Genomic DNA, 27,004 nt, shown 5'->3' on the forward strand with positions numbered 1-27,004 from the left:
CGAAGAGGGCTTCTGGAAACGGGAGGAGGGGAGGAGCTCGCGCCTGCGCCAACAGGCCCCGGTGGCGCATTTTCCCTCCATCGGGCGGAGGAGCGGTCTAGGCGGGAGGGGTGGGGCTTGCGCTTCTGGCTAAGCAGAGCGAGGCGGGCCGAGGCCGGTGAGGAAGCCGAGGAGGCCGCGGTAAGGTTGAAGCCGCCGCGCCGCTGAATCTCCGTTCGCTTCGACAGCCTCTTCTACTCGAGTGGCGGCTCCCTTCCGTGCCTGCGTCCTGTCTTTGCTTTTTCCTGTGAGTCCCGAGTCTTCTGCTCCGCTCTCTGTTGTCTTACAATCCGACGTGCCTACAGATCCCGGGTCCCTGCTCTGGAACTTAGGCGCTGCAAGCGGTGTGCAACTGAGCTCTGCCGCCCGGCGCCTGTAACCTCGGATGGGACGCAAGATCCAATCTTTGTCAGTTACCGGGACCAGAGCTTTCCGAGTCGTGCTGGAGCCCCTCTTCAGGCAACCACCTCTCTCTAGCAGAGTGTGTGCTTTAAATCAGCGTTTCCCAACCTTAGGAACTTGAAGATGCGTGGACTTCAACTCCCAGAATTCCCCAGCCAGCTATGCTGGCTGGGGAATTCTGGGAGTTGAAGTCCACGCATCTTCAAGTTCCTAAGGTTGGGAAACGCTGCTTTAAATATAAGAGGGGCTCCAGCACGAGTCCGAAAACTCGGAAGATAAAACCTCTTGGTCCCGGTGACCGACCCGGATTGGATCCTGCAACGTTATCCTGGGACACGCAGATTCGCCTTCATTCTCCAGGTGTGCATTCTAGCACAGGAATTCTGAAAAGCCAGTCCATTTACCAGGTCATCACACAGTCATCAGCTTCACTCTTAGTGGATCCGTCTTCAGTTTGCCATTGCTTCCCCGGAAGTCCAACAATATAATTTATATTGTTAAATCATTTTGCTACAGACCTGTACAACCGCTTACCGGTTGAGCTCTTGATGCCCCCCCCCCGATCTTCGCTCCTTCCGACGTGATCTAAAAACTTAATTTATTTGAACAAGCCGGCCTGGTCTGATGGGTTTGGGGTCTGGGGTTTTAACATGGATTTTAACCAATGTACTACATCGGGCATAATTATTTAATGTTTTTTAACTTTTGTATTTCGTATTTTGATATTTATTGCCCTGTACACTGCCCTGAGTCTTTCGGGAGAAGGGCGGTATAAAAATCTAATAAATATAATATATAAATATATTCGGATAGGATGTTTAGTTGTTTTTTTCTCTTTAAAAGATGCTCGGATTTCTAGAAACGCGATGTGATTTTCATTGTAACAAACAACATAGACTTTTTGTTCTCTTATGCATGAAAGACTTCAGATAATATCTTTGTTCCACAGAATTCAGGATTCAAAATTGAAGCGGTTGTCTGGAAAGGGGGGGAGGGAAATGTAGGATTAAGTTCTTTGGACATTGCACACCCATAAAAACCTTCTTCTGGGCTCTTGACATCAGAAATGCTAACACTTTATTTGACAAATTTCTTGCATTTCAAGACATTGGGGAGTAACCAGTACCTGTTATGGCTGTGGTGTAATTCATAGTAAAATTGCTATTTTAGCTTAATTTTAGCAAACTCACCCTCATCCTTACTATATGGGACAGTAAGCTGGCTATCCTGTAAAGATCCAAATATTGATAGAAGTATTACTATACAGTTTCTTGGAATTACTGCATTGTAAATTACTGCAAGATTATTTGATAACTAGATTTATTCATTTTGCTGTTAAGTTTTTAATAACTCTTTATCCACCTTCAGTTTTAATTCCTTAAGGTAGATGGTGTAAAAGTATATGTACTATTGTCTCAGTAGGTGGCAGTACATGGATGACCTTTCTTGGCTTTAGAAAAGAAGCAGGATCCTTTAGATATAAAACCAAACATCCCAGAATAATGTATTGATGCACAAAAACTGCATTTCTAGTGACTTATTTAGTCACTAGGAGTCTTGCTCAGTTTGAACCTAGATATAATGTACTGTATGTGATTAATTTCATAAATGGCATAATATTTCAAAGTACTGTTAATTCTTTCCCTAGATCCATAAAGAAATAATCCTGAACTCATCTGTTTTTCTTGATGAGTGATACCATTCCTTCTGATGCAGTTGGTCGAAGAATTCTCTGTAATGGAGAATATGGAACAGTACTTTATGTTGGTAAAGTTCCTCCTACAACAGGTAGAAAAAATATTTTTATATCCTATGTATTTTGGGGGGAAAAAGGGTGTCATTACTGTTTATTTGTTTTGTAATATTTATCAGTTGCTTCAAAACTCTGAACAATCACAAGGAGAAAATGCCACTAATAATCAAATTCCAGAAGACATAATATTCATCAGTTTAAAAAGTCACATTGATGTTCATTAACAATCATATTAGTAGCCAAAAGTTTGTTGAAATAATATGATTTTGGGACTCTCCCAGAATGCAGGGAGGTGTAAAGCCAGGTGAATGTTTAGAGATAGCATGTTCCATAGTGTGAGGGCTACTAATAAAATGGTTGCTTTGAATTCCTTTTAGTATTTATTATTTATTAATCAAACTTACATAGTCGCCCATCTCACCAACAGCAACTTTGGAGAGCACACAACAGTCAGATGAAAACAACAAATGTTAAAAACATATATAATAATTCATATTACTACATATCATCAAAGACAAAGGTGAAGGGAGGATGAAAATAGCCACTTTCAACAATGGAGCCATCTAAGCATGTCTTTTTCATTAGGAACTCTAGGCCTAATAACAGCCAGGTCTTGAGGGCTTTTTAGAATATCAAAAGAGATGGAGCTGATCTAATTGGGGGGGGAATATTTGATAAGGTGGGCCATACGGGAGAGAAGACATGTCTCTTGGGACCCACCAAATATAGCTTCTCAGTCAGTGAAACCCTCAACATGACTACTGTCTAATGGGGTGGACTTACATCAGTGGGAAGAGGTGACCCCTCAGATAGTCTAGTCCCATGCATGAAGGGCTTTAAAGGTTAAAACTAGCATCTTGAATTGGACTCACATGCAAACTGGCAACCAATGCAGCTCATGGAGCAGAGGTGTAGCATGCACTGTTCTAGGAACAGACATAACTTCGCACACTACTGTGTTCTATACCAGCTGAAGCTTCCGGATACTCTTCAAGGGCATCCTCATGTAGAGCACACTGCAATAGTCCAGTTTGAAGGTGATCAGAGCATGAGTGACTGTAAGCAGGGCCTGCCCCATCCAGGAACAAGTATAATTGGTGCACAAGACAAAGCAGTGCAAAGATCCTCATAGTTTCAATTGCCATCAGTTCATCAAACAGGAGTTATGAGGCTAGAAGGACTTTCAGGTTGCCTGGGGTAGTGTGACTCCATCCAGTACCAAAGATGATATAGTCTTGGAATCAGTGGACCTCAAAATACAAATCTATTCATCTTGCCAGGGTTCAGCTAAAGCCCGTTGTTGCCCACCTAGACCCTCACTACCTCCAAATGCCAGTATAACATATGCACAGCATTGCATAACTCACCAGGAATGGAGATATATAATCGGGTTATATTGGCAACAGATAAGCTCTCCCAGCAGCTTCATGTAGATGTTAAGAGCTCCAAACCCTGTGGCACCCAGTATAGTAGAGATCGAAGGCAGAACCTCTCCTTCCCAGTCATCACTGACTATACTGCTCCAGAAGGAAAGAGGCAAACCAGCAAAGCACTGTGCTGCTCACCCCCAATCTTCTGAATCAGTCCAGAAGGATACCATGGTTGTTGGTATCAAAAGCCACCAAAAGGTCAAGTAGGGCAAGTATTGATGCTTATAACCCCATCCTTCCCAGTTCAGGGGTCATCTAAAGGCGAGACGGATACCATATCTGTACCAAGCCCAGGTCTGAATCCTGATTGAAAAGGATCCAGATAATCTGCTTCCTCCAAGGCCCATTAAATCTGTTCCATTACCACCTTTCCTACCACCTTTACCAGGATTCTGCAATGTCTTTTGAAAGTGGGGGACAAACCCCAACCTCTTTAAGAGGTAAAGGAACAAAGAAAAATCAACTACTGCCAGAACCCACTCACAATACTCTCCAGGCCACTAAGATAAGCCAGGAGGGGCCTGTATCTAAAGAACAGGTAGTTGAGTTCATATTCCTGAGGACTCTGTCCATTTCCTTACGTCCCACAGGTTCGAACCATTCCCAAACACCAAGCAAAACTCCTCCCTAAGAATTTCCTCTAGACCTGTGACAAGGCTAGTATTCTGTTGGGTACAAATTTAAGCAATTTTATCTGGCAGATGTGCAAATTCCGCTGCCTGTCCCTGTAAGCGGTTCTCCAAGCCCCCTTGCCCAGGAGGGTCCATCCCACTCAAAACAGGGCTGCAGGTTTGCAGTCTCCAGATGCAATAAAGGCAGAGAAATACTGGTGCTTTGCCACACTTACCACCACAAAATGGGCTCTAACTCATGTTCAGTTGAGTTTGTCCTTTATTGAGAACCAGTAATATTCTAGTCATCTCTTGTCCCATTTCATCTCCCTCAACTCATCTGTAAACCACAGAGAGTGCTGGAAATCCCCCATTGGGAAGAGATCACATGGGCATCCAATCACAAAGGCCTCAGCCATTCCCTTTTTCTAATTGGCAGCCGAGACTTCAGATGGTCCGTGTAGCAGACCAATAGGGATAACCTCCAATTCATACTGAAATTGTTCTGGATCCATCAATCACTAGGGCTGGGCCAATCTATTGGGTCCAACCTCTTTGTGGTACCTGATTGTGTTAGAGAATCACATAGAAATCAGGGCATGATCCAGCCATGACAAAGGAGAGACCTATTTCAGATCACTTTGCCACTGCTTCAACAGGAACACCAAATCCAGAGTGTGACCACTGTTTCGAGTCAGGCTCTGGAAGACATGGAATAGGCCATTGCTTCTTGGAAGCCAAAGCCACCTCACTCCATTCCTGTGGAAGGAAGATTAAAGTCCCCCCAAAGCAAGACATTGGGGAATTCCATTGCCAATCTGGAAACAGAGTCAAAGAACTTTGGCAGGGAAGTTGGTATGCAGCAGGAAATTAGTACAACAGACATTTTCCTCCTCTGGGAAATAGCCTGAGCGCTTCTCCAGCCCAAATAGGTCCCTGCAATAATGGATGCCTCAAGAATAGTTAGGCCAGTCTGAGAAGGTGAGAAATGCCACAGTCTAATTTTAAAAAGTCACCCAGATCCCAAGTGTGGCAAATGTGGTTGGCATGGCAGGCATGGTTAGCGGCTCAAAACAGCAAGTACTTCTGGCCTCTGTCCCAGTTCTCCCACTGAGAAAATCTAGATTGGGCCAGGGACTCTAATCCAGCAGTCCCTTCAGGTGTCACCCGCATGCACATAGCAAACAAAAAGCAAAGCTAGCATAAAATCACAAGAACAGTAGTTCTGAAGCTCCCTCCACCATCTTAACTAGAAGCTGTATAAACTAAATCAGTCTTCTTTTTGCCATGTTTGACTGCCAGAGGTTTCCTTTCCAACTTTTTTCTACTTTGGAGTTCAGATAAAAAATGTGTTAGTGTAAATATTTCCTTCGTTTGCTTACAAGTTGGTATATTTTGAATTAATAGCTGAAAAATATAGCCCTCAGCATAAACTGTTCTTTTAAAATGGCTTACCTTGTGCTCTTCAGAGTGGATGCTAGAATTATGAATCACACAACCTGATAACTCTTTGAAAAAGAGCTTTGAGTCTTCATACTGTGTTTTCAATGAAAAGAAGTCCTCAATGAATCTGGAAGCGTATTTCAGTTTGATAAACACTGAAAGAAATGCAGCGATACCATAGCAGATATAAAGTAATCTGAAGTGAAATAAATGTTAGAGATATTTTCAGTACAGATTACTCAGAAGGAAGACTCATTAAAATTTAAAACTAATTTAAGTCAATAAGTTGTCTCCTCAACTTGAAAAACAGTGCACTACATACTAAAGCTTAAGCCTTCGACCTGAGTTTATTCTAGGTGATTTAAATTTTATGTGTAGTTTTTGAAAAGCCTCTAGCCGGCTTGGTGACTTTGGGCTAGTTACTTTCTCTCTCAACCCTCCTGACCACACAGGGTTGTTATGGGGAAAATAGGAAGAGGAAGTAGTATTACTTATGTTCACTGCCTTGAGTTACTTATAAAAATAATAAAGGTGGCAATAAACAAACAGAATGCTAAAATCACAGAGTTGAAAAGGTTCATTTTGGCAATTAGGTCCAAGTGTCAAAAGAAATTAGTGTCTCTTTAAAATGAAAATGTTAATTCATCAGTCTTATTGTTGCAACCTAAACATGCTGAAACTTTGTTACATTTTATGCATTATTAAAAAAACTCAGCTCTTCTGGTAATTATGTAGTTGAATTACTAATAATGATGGAAGTCGTTGTTACAGAGCTTGAGACAAACCCTACTGCTATACAGGAGTTTTACCTGAAGCAGTTGCTCTATTAGAATATTCTTTTTCCAGATCAGACCTGTGAATGTTATGATATAACTTTTATTCATTTATGATAGCGTAGCTTTTTAAAATTTAGAATTAGCCCTTCTGTCAGTATAAAAGTAATTTCATATGAAAGAGGCAGACTATGCAATTTTGAGTACAGAGAGAACAGATCAGATCACCTGAGTAGCTATTAAGACCTTAAATAGATTTTATTGCTGAACTATTTTGAAAATTGCATTTATAAAACATTTATTTTTATAATATTAGGAATTTGGCTTGGTGTTGAATGGGACAACCATGAAAGAGGAAAACATAATGGTAGCCACGAAGGAATACAGTATTTCAAATGCAGGTTAGTTAATTCTGAAATGTAGTTTCCCTTTCAACAAATAAATAGCATATGCAAATTACAAATGAATCAGGCAATAAGATTTATATTTTCCTTTGACTCTTAATAATATTACCTGAGGGACACGGTGGCTCAGTGGGTTAGGACGCTGAGCTTGTCGATCAGATGGTTGGCAGTTTGGCAGGTCAAATCCTGAGTGCCGCATAACAGAGTGAGCGCCTGTTACTCGTCCCAGCTTCTGCCAACCTAGCAGTTCGAAAGCACGTAAAAAATGCAAGTAGAAAAATAGGGACCACTACGCTGGGAAGGTAACAGCGTTCCCTGTGCCTTTGGCGTCTAGTCATGCCAGCCACATGACCACGGAGACGTCCTCTGACAAGCGCTGGCTCTTCGGCTTTGAAACGGAGATGAGCACCAGCCCCTAGAGTTGGAACCGACTAGCACGCATGTGCGGGGGGAACCTTTACCTTTACCTAATATTACCTGGCATGCAGTAACTTGAATGCATTGTATCTTTGTACCAGTTAGCCTTAGCAATGTAGATGTTTATTGCCTTTACTGAATCTTTTTGAAACTTTCAGCCAACTGCCTGATTTATTTGAATTATTGGGGATCAAACAACTTATTTAAGTAAAGTATCTGTAATTTTTTTTTCCATGCCAGATATTTAAGTTTAATTTTGCTCTTTTCAGAGCTTTGAATATTTTATAAAATTACGCTGAATATCACCCAAGCACATGCACCCAAGAATACACAAACACGTACTAGTAGATTAATTATACAAATAAGTACATATTTACAAATTCTCCTATTCATAAAAATGTATTTGTAACCTCAAATCAATATTCGTGATGTGTTCATGTGGAGAACAGCAGAAATTTTGAGTTGCCATTCTGTGCGGGGCTTCTTTTATACTGGTGATCTTGCTGGTTAAGATGGCCCCCTGTGCCTAACGTTCTGAAATGCAAGGAGACTGTGGTGAGCCTTAAGAGAAAATATGCATGGCTAGATAGGCGTTCTTCAAGTATGACTTACATTGCTGTTGGCCGTGAGTTCAGTGTTAATGATTTAGCAATACAGTGCATCCAGGAAAAGGAGAAGCAAATTTGCCAATCTGTATATGAAACCACAACAGAAACTGCCAGATTAATGTCTGTAGAGTGAGGAAATGATGAAAAAAATTGGAAAGGTAGCTAAATTTGTAGATTCGTGAGATGATGATCAACTTTATAAAAGCAGAATAGACCACAAAGTTGTGAGGCTTAAAAGCCAAAGAAGTTTACAGCCACCTTACACACTTCAAGGGCAATGTTCTACCCTTCTTGGCTAGTGCTGATTGGTTTGCACATTTCGAAAGGTGAAACAAGTAGTCCTCAACTTACACCCACAACTGAGTCTGAAATTTTGGTCATAAGTCATTGGAAGACATTACGAGACTAATCATATGAGGACTCACATTTTTACAGCTGCATTGTGGCTTTCCAAGGCATGGTTGTTAAGTAGTCATGTGGGTCATTAAGCAGAGAGTGGAATGCCTCAGAGGTGGGGGAGTCCCTGGGAGTCCCAGTGCAGGCCAAGGGCAAGTTACGGAAAAAGAATAGAAGCTGTAACTGCCTCAGCCTGATCCAGCAGCGCAGTGAAAATGTGTCACACCCAGGAAGCACAAAACACTTGGGAAGCTTCCACAGTGGGACAAGAAATCAGCCACCTCCTACCGAGAGCTGAAAACCAGGAAGTCTCTACACAGAACACAAAGCAGCTGCCCTGCTGGAAGCTCCAAATGTCTGGGAGGTTTGAAGTGTGTGAAACAGCCACACACACCCTTGCCAGCTGACCTTCACCATTTTTAAGCTGCCTTTACTATGAAGAAGACTGCTAGTGTGCACTAACTCAGATTCCAAGATTTCACAGAACATTACTACTTTTTATAATATGAATTTATTGTACTAGTGTTTTTGTGTTTAACTACTGCTGGACCTGATTGGAGAATGCAAATATGACAGCTAAAATGGAACTTTAAAAATATTTGTAATTCCTCCCAACTGTTTCAAGACCATATCGGAAACAAATCAGCTCTGATTCGGTCTATATCCGGAACATCAGTTAAAACACGTGCATTTTTTTTATTCAGGAACAGATCACCTGGAATCGTCTGTTTCTTGAATAAGATGTTTTAAAACCGCTTTTAAGAAACTGCTGTCACTTTCCTTCCAGGCATCCTACAGGTGGATCCTTCATTCGCCCAAACAAGGCAAATTTTGGAGTAGATTTCCTTTCCGCCGTTAAAGAGAAGTATGGATTGAATGAAAATGAACATGGTCCAGAGAGTGAAACAGCACTGTCATTAGTAATTGGAAGGAAAACTGTAGAAACAGTTGGATTTGATTCCATTAAAGAAAAACAAAAGCAAGTACAGTTCCTCTGAGAATGAGCAGCACCAGAATGATTGAATATATTCCCATCCTGTTAGAATATCGCACTCTATTACAATTCTTGCCCTTGTGCAACTTTTCTACAATTTTACTGTCTTGTTTTTTTAGATTTATCCTGTACCTGTTTATTTGTTGTATGCATTGATTATAGCATCTTCTCTCTCAGAAATATACTTTGTTATAGTGGCGCTGTGTCTTTGGTGCTGCAGAACAGTAGCATAAAAGACTCAGCTGAGAAGGGCTTCTATTGTTCCTGCTGACTTGGCAGTATGCAGGATTTCAGCAGACCTTTGATTAGAAAAACTCAGTAATTGATCTTGAAATATTAATATATCTTTTAAGTAAAGTAAGGCAATGAAGCTTGGAGGGAAAGCATGTAACCCTTTTTTCCTTGGGTTTCATTTTCTTTTTGCTTGAATATTTTCTGCTTCAAGAGCATTTTTGCCATGCTTTGCATCACCTTGCCTAGCTCTCTTTTCGGTCTGCCAAAAAAATACCTTGATACTCCACTCTTGATAAGGACAAAAAAAGGGCAACGCTTTTCTAATGAGACTCTTTTTTTGTAGGCAACTGAATACCGTAAGTGACCTTTCAGTAGATGCGTGTGCCGTGAGTCTTGCAGGTCAGGAAGAAGAAATCAGAAAATTGTGCCCTAGTATCCTTTTTATATTGTCAAAATGCTTATTCAGTATGTGGTCTGAAACATAGCATTGATTTCAAGAATTAGATGAGGTTATAAGAATTAGATGAGGTTATAACTTCCTTAGACAAAATTATTAGTAGTCTAAAATTAAAGCCTTTTGAAAAACACTGTGAAATATAGAAGCATTTTCCATGTCCGCAGTCCACTGTGCCCTTTATTAAAAGTGCTGAAGAGAATTGGGGCAAATTTTGAAGATAATACAGATAATACGGCCACATTCTAGTGGCCGTACCCTAAACAGCATATGGAAGTAATATGTTCCATTACTGAGAAAATAGATGAATGATGTTTTGGGGAAATACACCTCAAATAAATTGTAAAAGTAATGTATTTTAAAACAGCTGATTTTAAATAAAACATTTCTGGGAATGCGGAATAAAATTAAACCATTCGACGTATCAAAAAAATAAAATGGAAAATGTTTAATATAAAAAGATTATACAAAATGAACCCTATATAAAAATGAGTGGAAAGTAATCTTGTTTTCAATTGAAATAAACATTAAAAAATAATGCTGATTTTCATGGCTAAAATTGCAAAAATGACAATACCATACTATCAGAATGTACAGGTTCTCTGTGGGAATGTTAAAATTAATGTCTGATCTAAATTCTCTTGTTTATGGGTATATCCTGGAGTCCTTTATACAGTTCCTCTGACCAAAAATGGATAGTGCAGCTTCCTTGCCATTTTATATATAAGCTGTGCAATAGGGTTAAGACTGTTTCCTCCCCCCCCCACTCCATTTTTAAAATCTATCTCTTCTCAGAAAAAATGGGAAGAATATTAGGCGTGGCTAGTGTTGCCATGTGCACAAAGTGGCCCAACCTGTAGCTCTGCTTGCTATGATTAACCTGTCCCCATGTGGTCCCTTGTTGTCTTCTCCCTGTTTAAACTTTGGTATTTCTTGAGTCATGGAGTCCTTAACCTAGCATAATGCAAGATCGTATTTCTTTATCGTATTTATTGCACAGTTTTTCTAAATATATTTGCTCAGATATTCGGCAGATAAATTTATCCAAAAATCTTTTGTCATCTTGGAAAGAAGTGTTAGCTATTGCCTGCCAAACTGAAAATTTAGAAACACTTAATCTCAGGTATTCACAAATAATTTCATAATGCGTAGATGTGCTTAGACTTCTCTTTTTTTGGGGGGGGGTTTCTTGGATCAAATGAGTTAAGACAATTTTTGCTGATTCTGCTTTTTTCAGTGTGCCCAAAGAAAAACTGCTCCAGCATTTCCCTTGATTAGAGTTTCCTTGAACAATAATACAAGGTTCCACAAGGGAATCATAGAAAAATCACATTTTCCTCTTCCATTCTTCCAGTGATAGACTCTACTGGATTTCTGCCCTTCTGGAAAATGAAACAGCGTTTCCATTTGTGAAACAAAACTCTAAAGCTAATCCTTTGTCTGTATCAAATAGTGTCAAGTCATTTCAAATATATATGTTAATGGTACCAATACTCACTTAACATTGTGGTCCCTGCTACTTTTTAGCATTCTTCTCAAATTATTGCTATTTTTCTTTAATTCCCTTAGTGCAGACATGTCAAACACAAGGCCCGGGGGCCAGATCTGGCCCGCGAAGTGGTTTCATGTGGCCCGCAAAGCCATCCTGGAAACAGTGAGGGAATGGCCCCCACTGCCTTGGCCCTGGCCCAGAGACCCTCCTTCTGCCAGAGACCCTCAGATCTGTCCCACTCCTGCCCAGGCCCCCATAGGCACCCTTGATGCGAACAATGTAGAGCTGGCCACGCCCACCCAGTAGGCCATACGCACTCTAGCCACGCCCACCCAGAAGGCCACACCCACCCTGGCCATACCCACCCGGCCCCCTGAGGGCAACCGCAATGCTGATGCGGCCCTCAATGAGTTTGACACCCCTGCCTTAGTGCTATCCTTACATAGCAAAGGATGAACTCCTTTTCTGAATATATGTGCACCACCAATATGGGGCTTTTCCTTTATTTTGCAAACAAAAGCTTTGATTCTGGAGTTAGGATCTTACGCCTTAAACTAATACTATAGATTTAATATGACTTGAAATGTAGTTTCATCTCTTACATCTCTGAAATCTCAGTGTCTAACTCTGCATTTGTTTCTGACATGAAAAATGGGAGACCAATGTAAGCAAAAATGATAAATTAAGAGAAATGTAAAGAAGTCCAATATAACTTTGTCTTAAATTATAATAGAAAGATTGATGTACTGTATTTGTTCCATTTTCTAATGTATTTTTTCCTCAATTTTGTAATAGTAAAAACAAAATGAAATTTCCATCTGTTCTACCACCTGCTTCACAAACATTTTGTAAACTCAGGGTTTTGGCACTTAATCAGACTGGAGTGACATGGACTGAGGTAATACGGTTTTGGTCTTTGAAAGCTTATGGTTATTTCTTAATCATATCATTGGTAATTCTGATAAAACACTAAAATATATATAAGCCAACATTCTTATAAAATATGCAATCTTTGCAAAAGTTTATACATGATTTTTTTTTCTTAGCCAGATTCCTTACCTGTTCTTTTACTATCATCATAATTTATTCTTCTTCTAGTTCCTATAGAATATTACTTATGAAAAGTGAAGGAAAAATATATCTAATTTTGCCTCATCAATTGTGTCGTCAATTGTATTGATGCTACGTAAACTTTGCTTAAATTGCATCCTGGAAAAATCAAAAGAACAGTAGATTTTCCAATAAAATGATGTAATTCTACTAGCTTTGCATGTCATGATAGCAGATGTTCCTCTTCCCATTATGCAGATGTGCACATAATTTTTTTCTCAACTTTTGAATGTTTTCCAGCTTTTCTGAGTTATATGTAGAGCTTTTTAAAGTTAATTATTTATTTAATATCTCTAGGTGCCCATCTCAAGCCAATGCCTCTGATCAGTGAATATCTGGTTTCAAAGATTTCCCATCTTGCTCATGAAGTGCTCAGTAGAGTTTCCTATTCAATTTCCCTCCCTTCCAACTCTAGAAGTTGCCATTTCAAAGTACCATGAAATGTAGTTTTCCAGGTCTTCACTGTTCTCTCATTTTTTTCTGTTCATGTGTTTGATTCCAAGTTCTCTGCATTGATCTCTAGTAACAGTGGCTCTACCCACTGTTAAACTCAACTGAAAGAAACTGATTTTTTTTTAGTGAAAATAGGTTCCCTAACCATGAAATGCATTTCAAGATAGCTCTGAATATTATTGAAATAAGTTTATAAAGTTGGTATAACTTGATTTTAATGTGTCCTATGCCTACGAAGGCAAGTGAAATTTGCTGTTTGGACTAAATGGTGTTTTCCCATTAGGTTCTTTTATGTGCTACAGGGTGGCCAGCTCTTGAAGAACTGTACCTTGCTTCCAATAGCATTTCACTTTTAAAAAGGTACGAGAGTAATTATTCATACAGCCACTGTTTTGCAAATATGATTCAGGTAGACCCCAAATGGGGACTGCCAACTCCATTGTTAAATGATGCAGTGTTAAAGTGAAACATCACATGGATGGGCCAACTTACAACATCAGTTTGTCAGTTCCAGCTGCAGTCATTAAATGAATCACAGTCATCAAGGGGGACCTCACATGTCTGCGGCTTACAATTTCCTGCCAGCTTCCCTATTGGCGTTGCTTGTCAGAGGCTGGCTGTGATGGTCACAAATGGCAACCATTTGACTGTAGCACACCGCAACTCATTAATGTGTTTTGATTGGCAAGTGCCCAAATTGCAGTCATGTGACCACAGGAACACTACAATGCCCACAACTTAAGGACCAGTCATGAATCTCCTTTTTCATTGTCATAATTTCAAACGATTGCCAAACAAGTAGTAAGCAAGGACTCTATATTGCATATTTTCAGCGTGGCCTGAAATATTTAATTATGAACCATACTGATTGGTGTGATTGTAAGCATTGGACTCCTTTTATGTTTATAGATTTAATCCTAGGCATATGTATCTTATTTTTATATATAAAAACATCTTGGAGTAAGAGAACATTTGTTCTGTTTAAAATATTATTACAAACATGTTGACTATCCATTAATTAATATGTAAATTAAGGATGGTTTGCTGACATTCAAGGTTCAATATCATTTCATTATGATATCCCCACCTTCTATCCTGATTTGAGAAAAGCCATAAACCAAGATCAGAAACAGGAAATTGCCTTTGAGTAGACTAGGGACGCGGTGGCTCAGTGGGTTAGGACGCTGAACTTGTCGATTGGAAGGTCGGCAGTTTGGCGGGTCGAATCCTGAGTGCCGCGTAGCAGAGTGAGCGCCTGTTACTCGTCCCAGCTTCTGCCCACCTAGCAGTTCGAAAGCACGTAAAAATGCAAGTAGAAAAATAAGGACCACTACGGTGGGAAGGTAACAGCGTTCCGTGCGCCTTTGGCGTCTCGTCATGCCGGCCACATGACCACGGAGATGTCCTCGGACAAGCGCTGGCTCTTCAGCTTTGAAACGGAGATGAGCACCGGCCCCTAGAGTCGGAAACGACTAGCACGCATGTGCGGGGGAACCTTTACCTTTACCTTTTAGACTAGGGGGAAGTAAATGGTGATAAAAGATATGTGTAGTTCAGAGTAGGTCCACTGCTTTATCTGTCCACCTTGCTGTTAAACTGTGGGTTGTGTGATAACAGCCCTTCCAGGTTTAGTAGAGTCTGTAAAAACTATTGTATGTAGAACCAAGTACTTCTGATCGTTTAAGATCTTGAATTATCTTCAATTGCATCAGTGGAGTTTTATTAGTACTGTAGAAACAGTAAAAAATGTATAACACTTTTGGTTTGGTTTTCCTTTAAGGTTTAGTATTTTTCACTTGTAATTATTATTTGGTTTAATATTGATGTTTTCCTGATGCTCTATTTATATTAGTAAAGAAGAAAAGGATTGTTAAAAATGCACTTATTTAAATGAAAATTATATTCCACTCCTTTAGAATGTATACATTATTTAGAGTAGTGAACCACAATGCATTTTAAAAATTGCATGAAACAATTACAGGGAAGGGATAAATTAAACAAGCACATTATCTAAACCAAAATTTCAGATTAAATTTACAATTCCTGAGATACAGCACCCAGAAGGCCTTATGTTTTTCTCTCCATCAACTAAGCTTCCACTATGGGATACAAACAAGGTCATCTCATCAGATGTTAGGCTGAAACAAGGCTGGTATGGCAATTAAAAAGTCTTCCAATAAAATCTATGTAGGTTATTAAATCAGGGACTATATATATATTAGCGTGGAGATTTTGTGATTTAGAAGAGTTAATAGTTCAGAAAGAATCCGGTGTCAAGTCTGTATATGCTGCTAGAAATACCTTGAATTATAATACTGTCAGAACAGAAAGCACTGAATTAGAACAAATGATTTTTGTGACGGTGTTTGTACGCTTTACTAATATTTTAGGATCAAATATATATGGTTTAATAGAGACAATCTTGGATGTATTATGATCTGTGATCATTGTACTCCAGTGTAGAATAACAAGAAAACAATACAAAGTATGAAAGATAGTATGATAAATCTCAATCTCTCTGGACAGCTCTCAACAGTCAGACATGGAAATTACAATAGAATTAATAAAAGATAAAGCTAAAAGATGGTAAGAGGTCTCAATCTCCCTCAGCAAAGCCACGTCTTCCCAGCTCTTCTAAACTATCAAAATTAAAAAATAGTCAGAGCAGAAAATGATTTCTATATGATATAGGGTAGCAAACAGGTAAAAGAATGTAACTGTATTTTCTATTTTTTAATTGTAAAGTTATAATATTACAAAGTTTTAAATAAGGAGTTTTCCTTGCAGACCTATTGATGTCCTCCAGAACCTGAAATGGCTAGACCTTTCTAATAACCAGTTAACTGACGAATATCAACTTCATCTAATTGCGGATCTTCCCAGGTAACTGTTGTACAGCACTACTGTTAATGTCAGTGTCAATGTAACTTTATTGGTTATATCTAGCAAAATACATTTTTCTTCAGAGTGGAATATGATCCTACTATTTTCCTAATCTCTTAGTCATGGTACATTACATACTGTACTTCTGTATTGAACCAAACCTGTATAGTGGTGAAACTGACGTTTTAGTTTTTTGCCAAACTGTTTTAATCAGAGCTCCAAAAATTGTTACATGACTGTATGTTTTTTAGGAATCGTCAAATACAGTGACTGCAGACTATGATGACATAATAGTTTCTGCTTTTATTTTTTTTTTAAAAAAAATCAATTTGTTTTCATTTATTCTACTTTATTTGATTTATTTTTCATTTCATTATACCCTTACAATAAAGGATCTTAATTACAACCTGTATCTTGCATTCTGATTTGACTTAATACAACAAAATGCTAATTTCAGATTTACGACAATTTATTGGATATGAAATCCAAATTATTGGCTTGTATTTTAATGGTTTGTCTTTTACATTTCAGGTTGGAAAGATTAATACTTTCAAACAATGGAATTTATTCTATGCACTTTCCTGATGCAACATTTGGTATGTAAATTAAATGGTCTTATATATGCCTGTAATTTAATTTTTCACTATTGTTTCACCAATTTATTCTTCTGTTTTGCAGGTTACAAGACTAGAATGTTTCCTTCATTAACTCATCTTATATTAAAAGACAATAGAATAGCAGAAGTAAGATACCTGTGTCATGAATTGGGTTCTGAATTCAATTCTCTTCACTTATTACAGTTTTTAATCTTTTGATTTCAGACTCAGTGGTTCAAAACCGCCATTTTCTTATTCTCTATGTTTCAGTGGTCTGTTATCAATGAACTTGACAAGCTACAAAAACTTGAATCATTTGATTGTCGGAGTAATCCTTTGATGGATTCAGAGAAAAACGTAGAGACTGTGAAACAACTTATTATTGCCAAAATAGGACAATTAAAGTTTTTGAACAAATCACAGGTATATTTTTGTGTTCCATTAGCAATCTTAAGGAAGCACATACAGTAATGTTTTTTGAAAACTGATGAGTAGTCATGGATTCTAAAACTTGACTGGTGCATAATAATACCCAACAATAATAAATGAATGTGTGACTTTCCTGAATTAACACTATTAGATGCATTCTGACAGGGCGTTTCCTGTCAGATAGAATAGCGTGCGATTTGACAATGGTCACACTATATTTGTGCAAGCCAGCCTGGCACACCAATTGTTCCCAGAATTCATTTCCAAGGCCAGCACTCTCCTTTAGCAGGGTCGATATGAATCCCGCTCTAACTGCTCAGGATCCTTCAGCCTGTTTGAATCACTGTAATGGCCCTTAGGAATAGGATGGGGCTCCTTCAGAAAACATGGCTGTGAGCACAAGGGCCTTTAGAGCAGGGCTTTTCAACCTTTTCACCCATTGTACCACTTTTAGGATATGGCATCATCCGAGTACCACCAGTCACCTAGCTCCAGCCATCTGTCTCAGGCTTGTGCGGTGCTGCCACCAGTTCAGCTCATTCCCCTCCCCCGCTATCACTTTTCTAGGATTGTCACGTACCACCTGCCAGGTGCCAATTTACCACAGGTGGTACCCGTACCACTGGTTGAAAATCCCTGAGGAGAGAGTGGGAGAGATTGCCATCTTCTCACATTTCCTCACAACTGTTTAAGAGATTGCGACCCACAGTTTTAAGACGCCTTTCTTTAATGAATAATAATGGTAAATATTAAATGATACTACATTGATTTGGCTATTCTAATGTCATATAATACAGTCTTGTTTTGCCCCAGATCTCTCCTGAAGAAAGGAGGGGAGCAGAACTTGACTATAGAAAAAAATATGGGATTCAGTGGTTAAAGGCTGGTGGTAATCAAGATCCAAAAAAAAATAAACCAAATGAAGAATTCCTTGCTGCTCATCCAAGATTTCAGCTACTCTGTGACCGTAAGTGTAGCAGGAAGTTTCGTTTCTGTCCTCTGGCATTTTCTCTTAGGTTTCCAGCTGTCTGCCTGCCTTAATTCTATTTCTTTGACAGATGAATAAGAAGAAGGAAATTTTGCATGTTTGCTATGTTGGTACATAGCTTGAGTGAATTTCTTTGCTATGGTTCTCACTGGTCTTATTGTCTTTCTCTAGCTTAAAAATTCTTGGCTAACCAACCTGCTCCATCCAAGCTACTTAGCTATCTTAATTTTCTTAGTTTGAACATCAGCCACTAGAATGTGTTATGGAATGTTCTAGTGAAAATTGACTGTCATGTTGCTGTCATTCCTATATTTACTTGCTTCATTTGAGACCCCTGGATTGCAAATCTTCTAGATATTTGCCCTAAAATTCAGTTCCAAAGGAAGCCGTAGCTTTAACTTTACATTCTCATTCTGGGAGGAAGGACAGTCAGAGAGTGCTCTTAAATCTTAAACACTTTCACTTCCCACAGTAACAGTATTTGCTAAGATGTAAAGGTATCCAGAAATGAGATTTTGCTTCAGTTTAATAATATGAATTGTATCTGATTGGAGAGATGATAATTAAAAAAGCTTTAGAGAAGGATAAAAGGAATTGAATAGATTATTTGTATTTCCCTTCATAAAGGACTACAGATACCAGTCCCCAAACTTAAAGGATCAGAATTGATTTTTGCACTTGTGTCAGAAGCATCGAGGTACTTCCGGGTTGAAAGGATTAACAGGTGACATCATCGTAGACCAGGGGATGCTTAGTTGCAGATTGTTTTCATGTGCCTGGCAGGAGCTGGAGCAAAGGATGAGAACTCATCCCGCCCCACGGCAGCACTCTGGTCTCGAACGTGGGCATCCTAACCACAAGAGCCACCGTGCTCCTATCAGAATTGATAACAGAAGATACTGTTACTGGTTTTTTAAAAAAATCATTGATCCAGATAGCATCTATGTTCTACATGTTTTTAAACAAACTAAATGTTGTTCTAAAAAAAGCGGTGTCCTTATGAGACGATTTGCATGCAGTCAATATACTATTAGGTTTCAAGAAGGGATTCAGAACTGCTGGTTAGTTTTAATGAAGGATGTACAAAATGTTCCATGCCTGAATCTTTCTATACACTCGGCAGCTGGTCTTGAATAGCTGATGCCCAGTCTGAACATGTAGACAAAAGTGTTTCAGGGGAGTGAAACTGGGCAAAAGCCAAGAATGAGAGTTATCCTTGGTGACAGCATTACAAGTAAGCAATGATGACAGTGGAGAGAAAGACGAGAAGGTGCTGATGAGACTACAGGGCTGGATTGCCCAGTGGATATACTGTTCTGGGACATCAGTGCTGGCTGAGAGAAGACGTTAAGGCCATGTAGAGGAAGAGGGTAGCCGAGCACTAGCCTGGCCCTACTTACACTGTAAAAATCACTCTGCCATCCCTCCAGATCTAATTTTGGCCAAAAGGTAGAACCACCAAACCATTTCAGGTTTTGTTTCTAATGAAGAAAAATATTTGTAGCTCAGGGTTGGAATTAAGGATGGTTGGTGGTCTCTGTGCTTAGTTGATTTCTTGCAGATGTTTTATTACGCAGACAAGGTTAGAGAGGACCATTGATTTGAAAGAAGGGTAAAGGAATTTTTCTTTGCTAGAATTGAACACCCGTCTCTCAACAGAGGGGGAGGAATAAGACACCGCTTATCTCCACTTTACGATGCAGCCTTTGCAGTAGTTCCAAGAAGATTCCACATCCAATTGCTCACTGATTCACGTGACTTTGGGGGTGCAAATAAATCACCAAGTGGCCTCAACAGCTCTCAGAGAGTGCTGTTGACCAAATGACTGTAAATAAATACCGTGTTTCCCCGAAAATAAGATCAGATCTTTTTTTTTTTTGAACCAAAAGACCCATTAGGTCTTATTTTCCAGGGATGTTTTATTTTTCCCATGTACAGTAGGCAAGCACGAGGGAATGGGGCGGGACGACATTCAGTACGAACAGCAGGACATGGCATGCACATGGGGTGAAGACGCAGAGCTTGGAAGCGTGGTGGCAATTGGGCCAACCTCGGAGTGTGGGAGCGGACCAACTACCGGTATGAGAGAATTCAGGTAGGGGGACACGTGCCCTTTCCATGCCAGGCAGGCCCCTGTGGCCATGCTGGGTATCGGCAGGAAGAGCGCCAAGGTGGGGGCGGCCAGGCCAACAGCCCTCTGGGTGGAGCAGAGGGCCTTTGCCCCACAGATGCTGGGGGGGGTCTGCCTTCCTAGCCCAGCCCACCCAAGAGGTAAGCGGGGAGGTGGCAGCCCTAGGCCAAAGTGCTGGCAGAGCCCTGGAGTGTCAGGGAGGGTGCTGAAGTGAGCAGGCATCCTTCCTGCAATGCCCATGTCAGCTGCCCCTTCCCCGCCAGAGCTGGAATGCCACCGTGTTTCAGTAGATGCCGGCCTTGCCCTCTGGTGGGCCTGGGTAGCTGCTGGAGAGGGATGGGCCCATTTCAGAGCCTGGAGCCCTTGAGGGTTTGCCTTGCCTCCTGATTTTCAACTCCATTGCATTTCTTCACCGCTGCAGAGCTGGAGAACTTGGCACGCTACCGCCCAGCTGCCCTCGCTTCCCTAAAGCATTCCTTCGCTAACCTGCTTTTCAGCTCCGTTGCGTTTTTCCACTGCCACGTGCAGGGAAGCAAAAAAAAAAGTTTGTGGGACTAAAAAAAAAGTTAAATCGGACCTTTCAACTTCTTGCAGAAAAAAAAAAGAGATCTTGCAAAGTTGGAAGGTCCGATTGAACTTTTTTTCTTAGTGCCAAACGTCTTTTGTTTCCCTGCACACGGCACTACGGGTAGAACGTCCACTCCCTTCAGCCCCCTCTCCAGCCCTCCGGAGCTCCACCTGCCACTTTGGTGGCTCTGTGGGCAGAGCTGCGAAGGGAGGCAGATGGCTGAAACCGCCATCCTAGGGACGATGCAGAGCTGCAGGCCTCCAGAGCTGCTGCCATTGAAACGGTGGAGTTCTTTCACCGTCACTCCCCCCGGGCAGCGAAACAGCGGAGGTGGACCTGGTAAAGAGGACCGAGCCTCCCTCGCCCATCCTCCATAGCATCGCAGTCCGGCATGGGTGGGAAATGAAAGGGAAGAGGCGGGTGGGCAGCCGGGTCACTGAACAGTTGGGGGAATGTCACCACGTAGGGAGTGGCCTGGCTGCAGGGGCCCTGAAGTGCACGGGTGCTGGGCGCGTGGGAAACCTTCCCCCGCCACCTGCCTCACCTCACTTCGTGGCAGTGTGGCATGCCGTCCTGCCTAATTGCAGCCACGAGCAGTCAGATGGTGGGACAGTGGGAGGGGTCTTAACTAGGGCTTATTTTGGGGGTAGGGCTTATACTAGGTGCACATGTAAAAATCAAGCTAGGGCTTATTTTTGGGATGGATCTTATTTTCAGGGAAACACGGTACAATCCTTCCATACACACACATCCTATCAGAACCTTTCCTTTCATCCCCCCCACCATCCAATCTCAACTGTCAGTATCCATCCTCCCCTCCCCCTCCCGCCATTAGAGTTGATGAAGCTTCTTGGATGACAAGTGAAGTGTTTTTTTCTCTTCCTCAAAGAAAAAAACCCATCCAGTTGCCTTTGGAAGAAAAAAAGCACCTTTGAGACAACTATGGCCTGGATGACAATCCAGACAATAATCAGCGCTTGGTTTTGTTTCTGCCAATTGAAGACCAACCTAAAATGGTTCAAGAGAGCTTTTAGAAGACTATGTTTGTTTCTGGTTTGAAACAAAGCCCTTTCCATTTTTGCGTACTGTATAACTTTAGTCTTAATATCTATTCTGGGTGAATTGGAGGGAGTGCGCGCGTGTGCAGGACTGCCCTGCCGGCTCCTGCCCGACGCTCTTCCCTCTTGAGGCAGCATCGCTCCCCGGCTCCTAAGGAGTCCTCGGGGATGCTGCCTCAAGAGGGAAGGACTGCCCTGCTGGCTCCCGCCCGATGCCGGATGGCTCCGCCGATGCTGCTTCAAGAGGGAAGAACGTGAGGCGCCTGCCATGGCTCTTGAGGCAGCATCCCCGAGGACTCCTTAGGAGCCGGGGAGCGATGCTGCCTCAAGAGGGAAGAGCGTCGGGCGGGAGCCGGCAGGGCAGTCCTGCACACGTGCGCACTCCCCGGCTGCTAAGGAGTGCTTCTTAACAGCCGGGGAGCGCACGCATGCGCAGGACTGCCCTGCCGGCTCCCGTCAGACGCCAGCCTGCCCTGCTTCCTCCACAGTGAGAGGGGAGGGCGTGCGTTCCCAGGCTCGCTGATTTTCCGGCGTATAAGACGACTGGGCGTATAAGACGACCCCCCAACTTTTGAGGTGATTTTCATGGGATAAAAAGTCGTCTTATACGCCGGAAAATACGGTAGGTGTTTCCTTCTTCGTGACTCTTAAGCAGCCATTTATGTACGATGTACCTGCTCCAATAGGGAACTATGGAAAATTTGACATCCTATAGGAATTTTGCTCTTTATACTGTAACATTCTTGTTCAATGTATATTTTTCTTATTATTTTTGCTTTTAACAGTCTACGGTGCCCCAGAAGATGGCGAGCTGGAAAGAGAACAGCCTTTTTCTCTGAAAAATCAACTGTTGAGTAAGATGCAAATGTTTACTAATTTATTGAAATATATAATACTACGCTGAGCAATTGTAAATATCTGCAAACAAGTTAACTTTTTCCTCCCAATGCAAATTATTCCTCTAATGTCTAGAAGTATTCCCATAGCTATTATTTGTATCTAGTTTGCTTATCTATTTGCAATGCCTTCTGAGAAAACATGCCTTAATTAGCAGTGATGTGATTGTATAGACCAGTGGTTCTTAAACTGTTTGACCCAATTACCCTTTTTCCTGGTCTTGAATGTCATTATTCTCTCCCACATACACACAAAAAACTTCTTTTACACAAGTGTTTCAGCAGTGGCAGCCCTAAACTAGAGCCTCACCTCAGGAACCAGCAATTAAAAAATGCTTCATTACACCAGGATATGCCCAAATTGTCCCTTGAAGGCAATTACCCCCAGTTTCATCCCTGTAATTGACAGAAGTCTTTGAAACCACTTCAATTCTTCTGGAAAATGTAATTGTTTCAGTGCTTGATAAAGAATGCTTTGCCAACTCCCGTGCATATTGCAAAGTACCTTTTTCAGATGTTTTGTATAGCCCTACTCTTTGTAATCTGGGAATGGGGGAAGAATGCATTAATTTTGTAACCTAATCGGTATTTTGACTTCTGCTTTTGGTACAAAGGTAACTCATGTGTTGCCATCATCATGTATGAGTAAGTTTCACTGCGGAATGGCCAATTGCATAAACTTTAAGGGTGATTCCCTAGTACCCTAACATTTGTTGTTTCAATTAAATATGCTACATGTTATCAGCCAACCAGTGTATGAATGTTACCATAACTTACTCCAGTATTGTAGTCAATGCACCAAAATTTGAATGGAGTTAACTCTTGACTAATTTCTGCAATTGGCTTCACTAGGTGTACTTTGGCTGTAAAAAAAAATCTAGACTAAACTCACTTTGTTTATACAGATTTTTCTTTTTTTCTTTATTCAGCGTTGACTTTTAAATGCCCTGACAAAGCCGACCAAAAGCCCATAGAGAAGAAACTTCCAGGTAAGGAAAAGAATGTCTGTATTCCGTATTTCCTGCATGTTACAATTATTTTGGTCATTGTGTGCATATTGCAGTAAGATAGGCAGTAACACTTTTTGAAGATATTTTTCCCTATCTGAAATCATTGCAAATGTAGCTTTCAAAAGAAATGCAAGTCAACATCCATTTTGAAGCAGAGCAAGACAAATCAATATAATATATGGAAAATAGACTATTGTAATTTAATCCAGAGTATTCTAATTAGATTTTTTTCTACAGTGAGGGGAAAAATTATTTGATCCCCTGCTGATTTTGTATGTTTGCCCACTGACAAAGAAATGATCAGTCTATAATTTTAATGGTAGGTTTATTTTAACAATGAGAGACAGAATAACAAAGGAAAATCCAGAAAAACGCATTTAAAAAAAGTTATAAATTGATTTGCATTTTAATGAGTGAAATAAGTATTTGATCCCCTATAAATCAGCAAGATTTCTGGCTCCCAGGTGTCTTTTATACAGGTAATGAGCTGAGATTAGGCACACTCTCTTAAAGGGAGTGCTCCTAATCTCAGCTTGTTACCTGTATAAAAGACAGTTGTCCACAGAAGCAATCAGTCAGACCAAAGAGCTGTCCAAGGATGTCAGGGACAAGATTGTAGACCTACACAAGGCTAGAATGGGCTACAAGACTATCACCAAGCAGTTTGGTGAGAAGGTGACAATGGTGCAATTTATTTGCAAATGAAAGAAACACAAAATAATTCAATCTCCCTCGGTCTGGGGCTCCATGCAAGATCTCACCTCGTGGAGTTTCAGTGATCATGAGAACGGTTAGGAATCAGCTCAGAGCTATATAGGAGGATCTTGTCAATAAGCTCAAGGCAGCTGGGGCTATAGTCACCAAGAAAACAATTAGTAACACACTACACCGTGAAAGATTGAAATCCTGCAGCGCCAGGAAGGTTCCCCTGCTCAAGAAAGTATATATACAGGCCCGTCTGAAGTTTGCCAATGAACATCTGAATGATTCAGAGAACTGGGTGAAAGTGATGTGGTCAGCTCTTTGGCATTAACTCAACTTGCCGTGTTTGGAGGAAGAGGAATGCTGCCTATGACCCCAAGAACACCATCCCCACTGTCAAACATGGAGGTGGAAACATCATGCTTTGGGGGTGTTTTTCTGTTAAGGGGATAGAACAATTTCACCATATCAAAGGGATGATGGATGGGGCCACGTAACGTCAAATCTTGGGTGAGAACCTCCTTCCCTCAGCCAAGGCATTGAAAATGGGTTGTGGATGGGTATTCTAGCATAGCAATGACTCAAAACACACAGCCAGGGCAACAAAGGATTGGTCCAAGAAGCAGCACATTAAGGTCCTGGGGCGGCCTAGCCAGTCTCCAGACCTTAATCCCATAGAAAATATGTGAAGGGATCTGAAGGTTCGAGTTGCCAAATGTCAGCCTTGAAACCTTAATGATTTGGAGAGGATCTGCAAAGAGGAGTGGGTCAAAATCCCTCCTGAGATGTGTGCAAACCTGATGGCCAACCACAAGAAATGTCTGACCTCTGTGATTGCCAACAAAGATTTTGCCACTAAGTACTAAGTCATGTTTTGCGAAGGGGTCAGATACTTATTTTACTCATTAAAATGCAAATCAATTTATAACTTTTAAAATGCATTTTTCTGGATTTTTTTTGTTGTTATTCTGTCTGTCACTGTTAAACCTACCATTAAAATTATAGACTGATCATTTCTTTGTCAGTGGGCAAACGTACAAAATCAGCAGAGGATCAAATAATATTTTCCTTCACTGTACATCACTAAGGATGGTTCTTTGTACACCACATAGATCCTTAGTATAATGTAATAGAAAATTAACATCTGTCCCTGTTTTTTTTATGGAAAAGTGCGTTTTGTTTAGAAATGTACAGCTCATTTCAGTAAAATGCCTAGTAAAGAATTATGCCCTCTATTTTACTCATTGATAATGATATAACTAAAAGATGAGATATCTATAAACCCTTTGATGTTTGTATTTTTGAAAAGTATTTATTCAAAATAAAAATCACATTTATCACAAGTTGCATAAAATGATACAGCTTTTTCAAAAAGTTAATAGAAAAATACTTTAAAGTACATTGTTGACAATAGAGGACTATTGCTGTGCCTTCAGATAAAGCTTTAAATGAAATAAGGGGAAAATTACCCAGCATAGCCAATCTCTAGATGGGTCAGATTTATAATACTTTTACTCCTTTAAATCTTACTATAAAAATACAGTTTCACGTTCATATTGTTAATTTGAAATACAAGTGCATAAGGTTAATGGTAATCTGGACAAATCAGCACATAAATATTTGGGGAGCCTCATACCATGAAGGAGAGGAAAAGGCTTCACTCATAGTGTTAAGGTACAAAAGAGCTAATGCCATAAATAGTGTTTTGAAGGTCACTTAGGTCAGTCAGTGTGTTGTAGATAAGTAGAGTCTATAATTTGGTAAACTTTTGCTTGGGAAGAGTACGGTTTTAATGTCAAATGATTCTAATTGGTTTCTGTGAACTGCAGGAGCTCAACTCCCACAAATCTATTTCGGTATCAACTTTTGCTAGAATTTCAGTTGCTGTGGCGTCAAGTGTTATCTGTCTAGAGTTAAACAATTCTCTCTTTAATGCAGATTCTATGACTATCCAGAAGGTCAAAGGACTGCTGTATCGGCTACTTAAAATTCCAGGCTCAGAACTGAAACTATCATATGAAAGTTCTAAAGTAAGCTCAAATTCAGTAATGCAACAATACATGAATTGAGACTTTGCAGAATAATGCAACTTGTTACACTGGTAAAATCAATACATTGCACTCTAAGGTTGGATGATTGATTTCTTTGTAAGAAAAGCAGTACTATTGTTTTGAAATCGATTCGCTTCCTTTCCTTTATATTCCATCTTAGTCTTTTAAGATATGCAAGATTAAAATGTGCAAATCTAATATCTGAATCATTTTTTAAATCCTAGATGAAAGGCAAAGAATTTGAATTGGACAATGACCTAAAGCCCTTGCAATTCTACTCTATCGAAAATGAAGATTGCATTCTAGTACGATGGTAAAAGCTGCCTTTGATACATTTTGAAGATAACTTGCACACTGCTAATAAAGTTTAGGCTGATTTTTAATTGTATTGTTGGGGAAAGCCTTTATAAAAATGTATCATTGTTTGGTAGAGAAGCTTTTGTACTCTTGTGTTGTTGTTTTTTTAAAAAAATATATCATGCCTGTAAGAAAAAATGAAAGCTTTTGCCAGCTTCAAATAAAAAGTAATTCATTTGTGCTACACTAGTAACTTACGGAAATCAGTGGGACTCCCAACAAACCTTCCACTCACTACTATACAAATAACATATTTGAGAGAATTAAAAGCTGAGGTATTTCATTACCAACCCATCCCAATAGCCACAGAATACCAGAAAGC

General features: G+C 40.3%; 1 protein-coding gene across 1 annotated transcript; it reads left to right on the top strand.

The window, feature by feature from the left end:
- On the top strand, positions 1 to 26,875 carry TBCE (tubulin folding cofactor E). The gene is made up of 17 exons (XM_083361702.1): positions 1 to 286; positions 2,090 to 2,229; positions 6,768 to 6,852; positions 9,064 to 9,264; positions 9,848 to 9,936; positions 10,982 to 11,081; positions 12,246 to 12,348; positions 13,297 to 13,373; positions 15,801 to 15,896; positions 16,428 to 16,492; positions 16,575 to 16,639; positions 16,763 to 16,915; positions 17,735 to 17,888; positions 22,452 to 22,520; positions 23,492 to 23,551; positions 26,213 to 26,304; positions 26,550 to 26,875. Exons 2-17 carry the CDS (start codon positions 2,130 to 2,132, stop codon positions 26,640 to 26,642), a joined length of 1,602 nt encoding a protein of 533 aa, XP_083217828.1. The 5' UTR covers positions 1 to 286; positions 2,090 to 2,129; the 3' UTR covers positions 26,643 to 26,875.
- The last annotated feature ends 129 nt before the right edge of the window (positions 26,876 to 27,004 follow it).

Source organism: Vipera ursinii (genome assembly GCF_947247035.1).
Source record: "Vipera ursinii genome assembly, chromosome: 1".
In the NCBI taxonomy this organism is placed as follows: Eukaryota; Metazoa; Chordata; class Lepidosauria; order Squamata; family Viperidae; genus Vipera; species Vipera ursinii.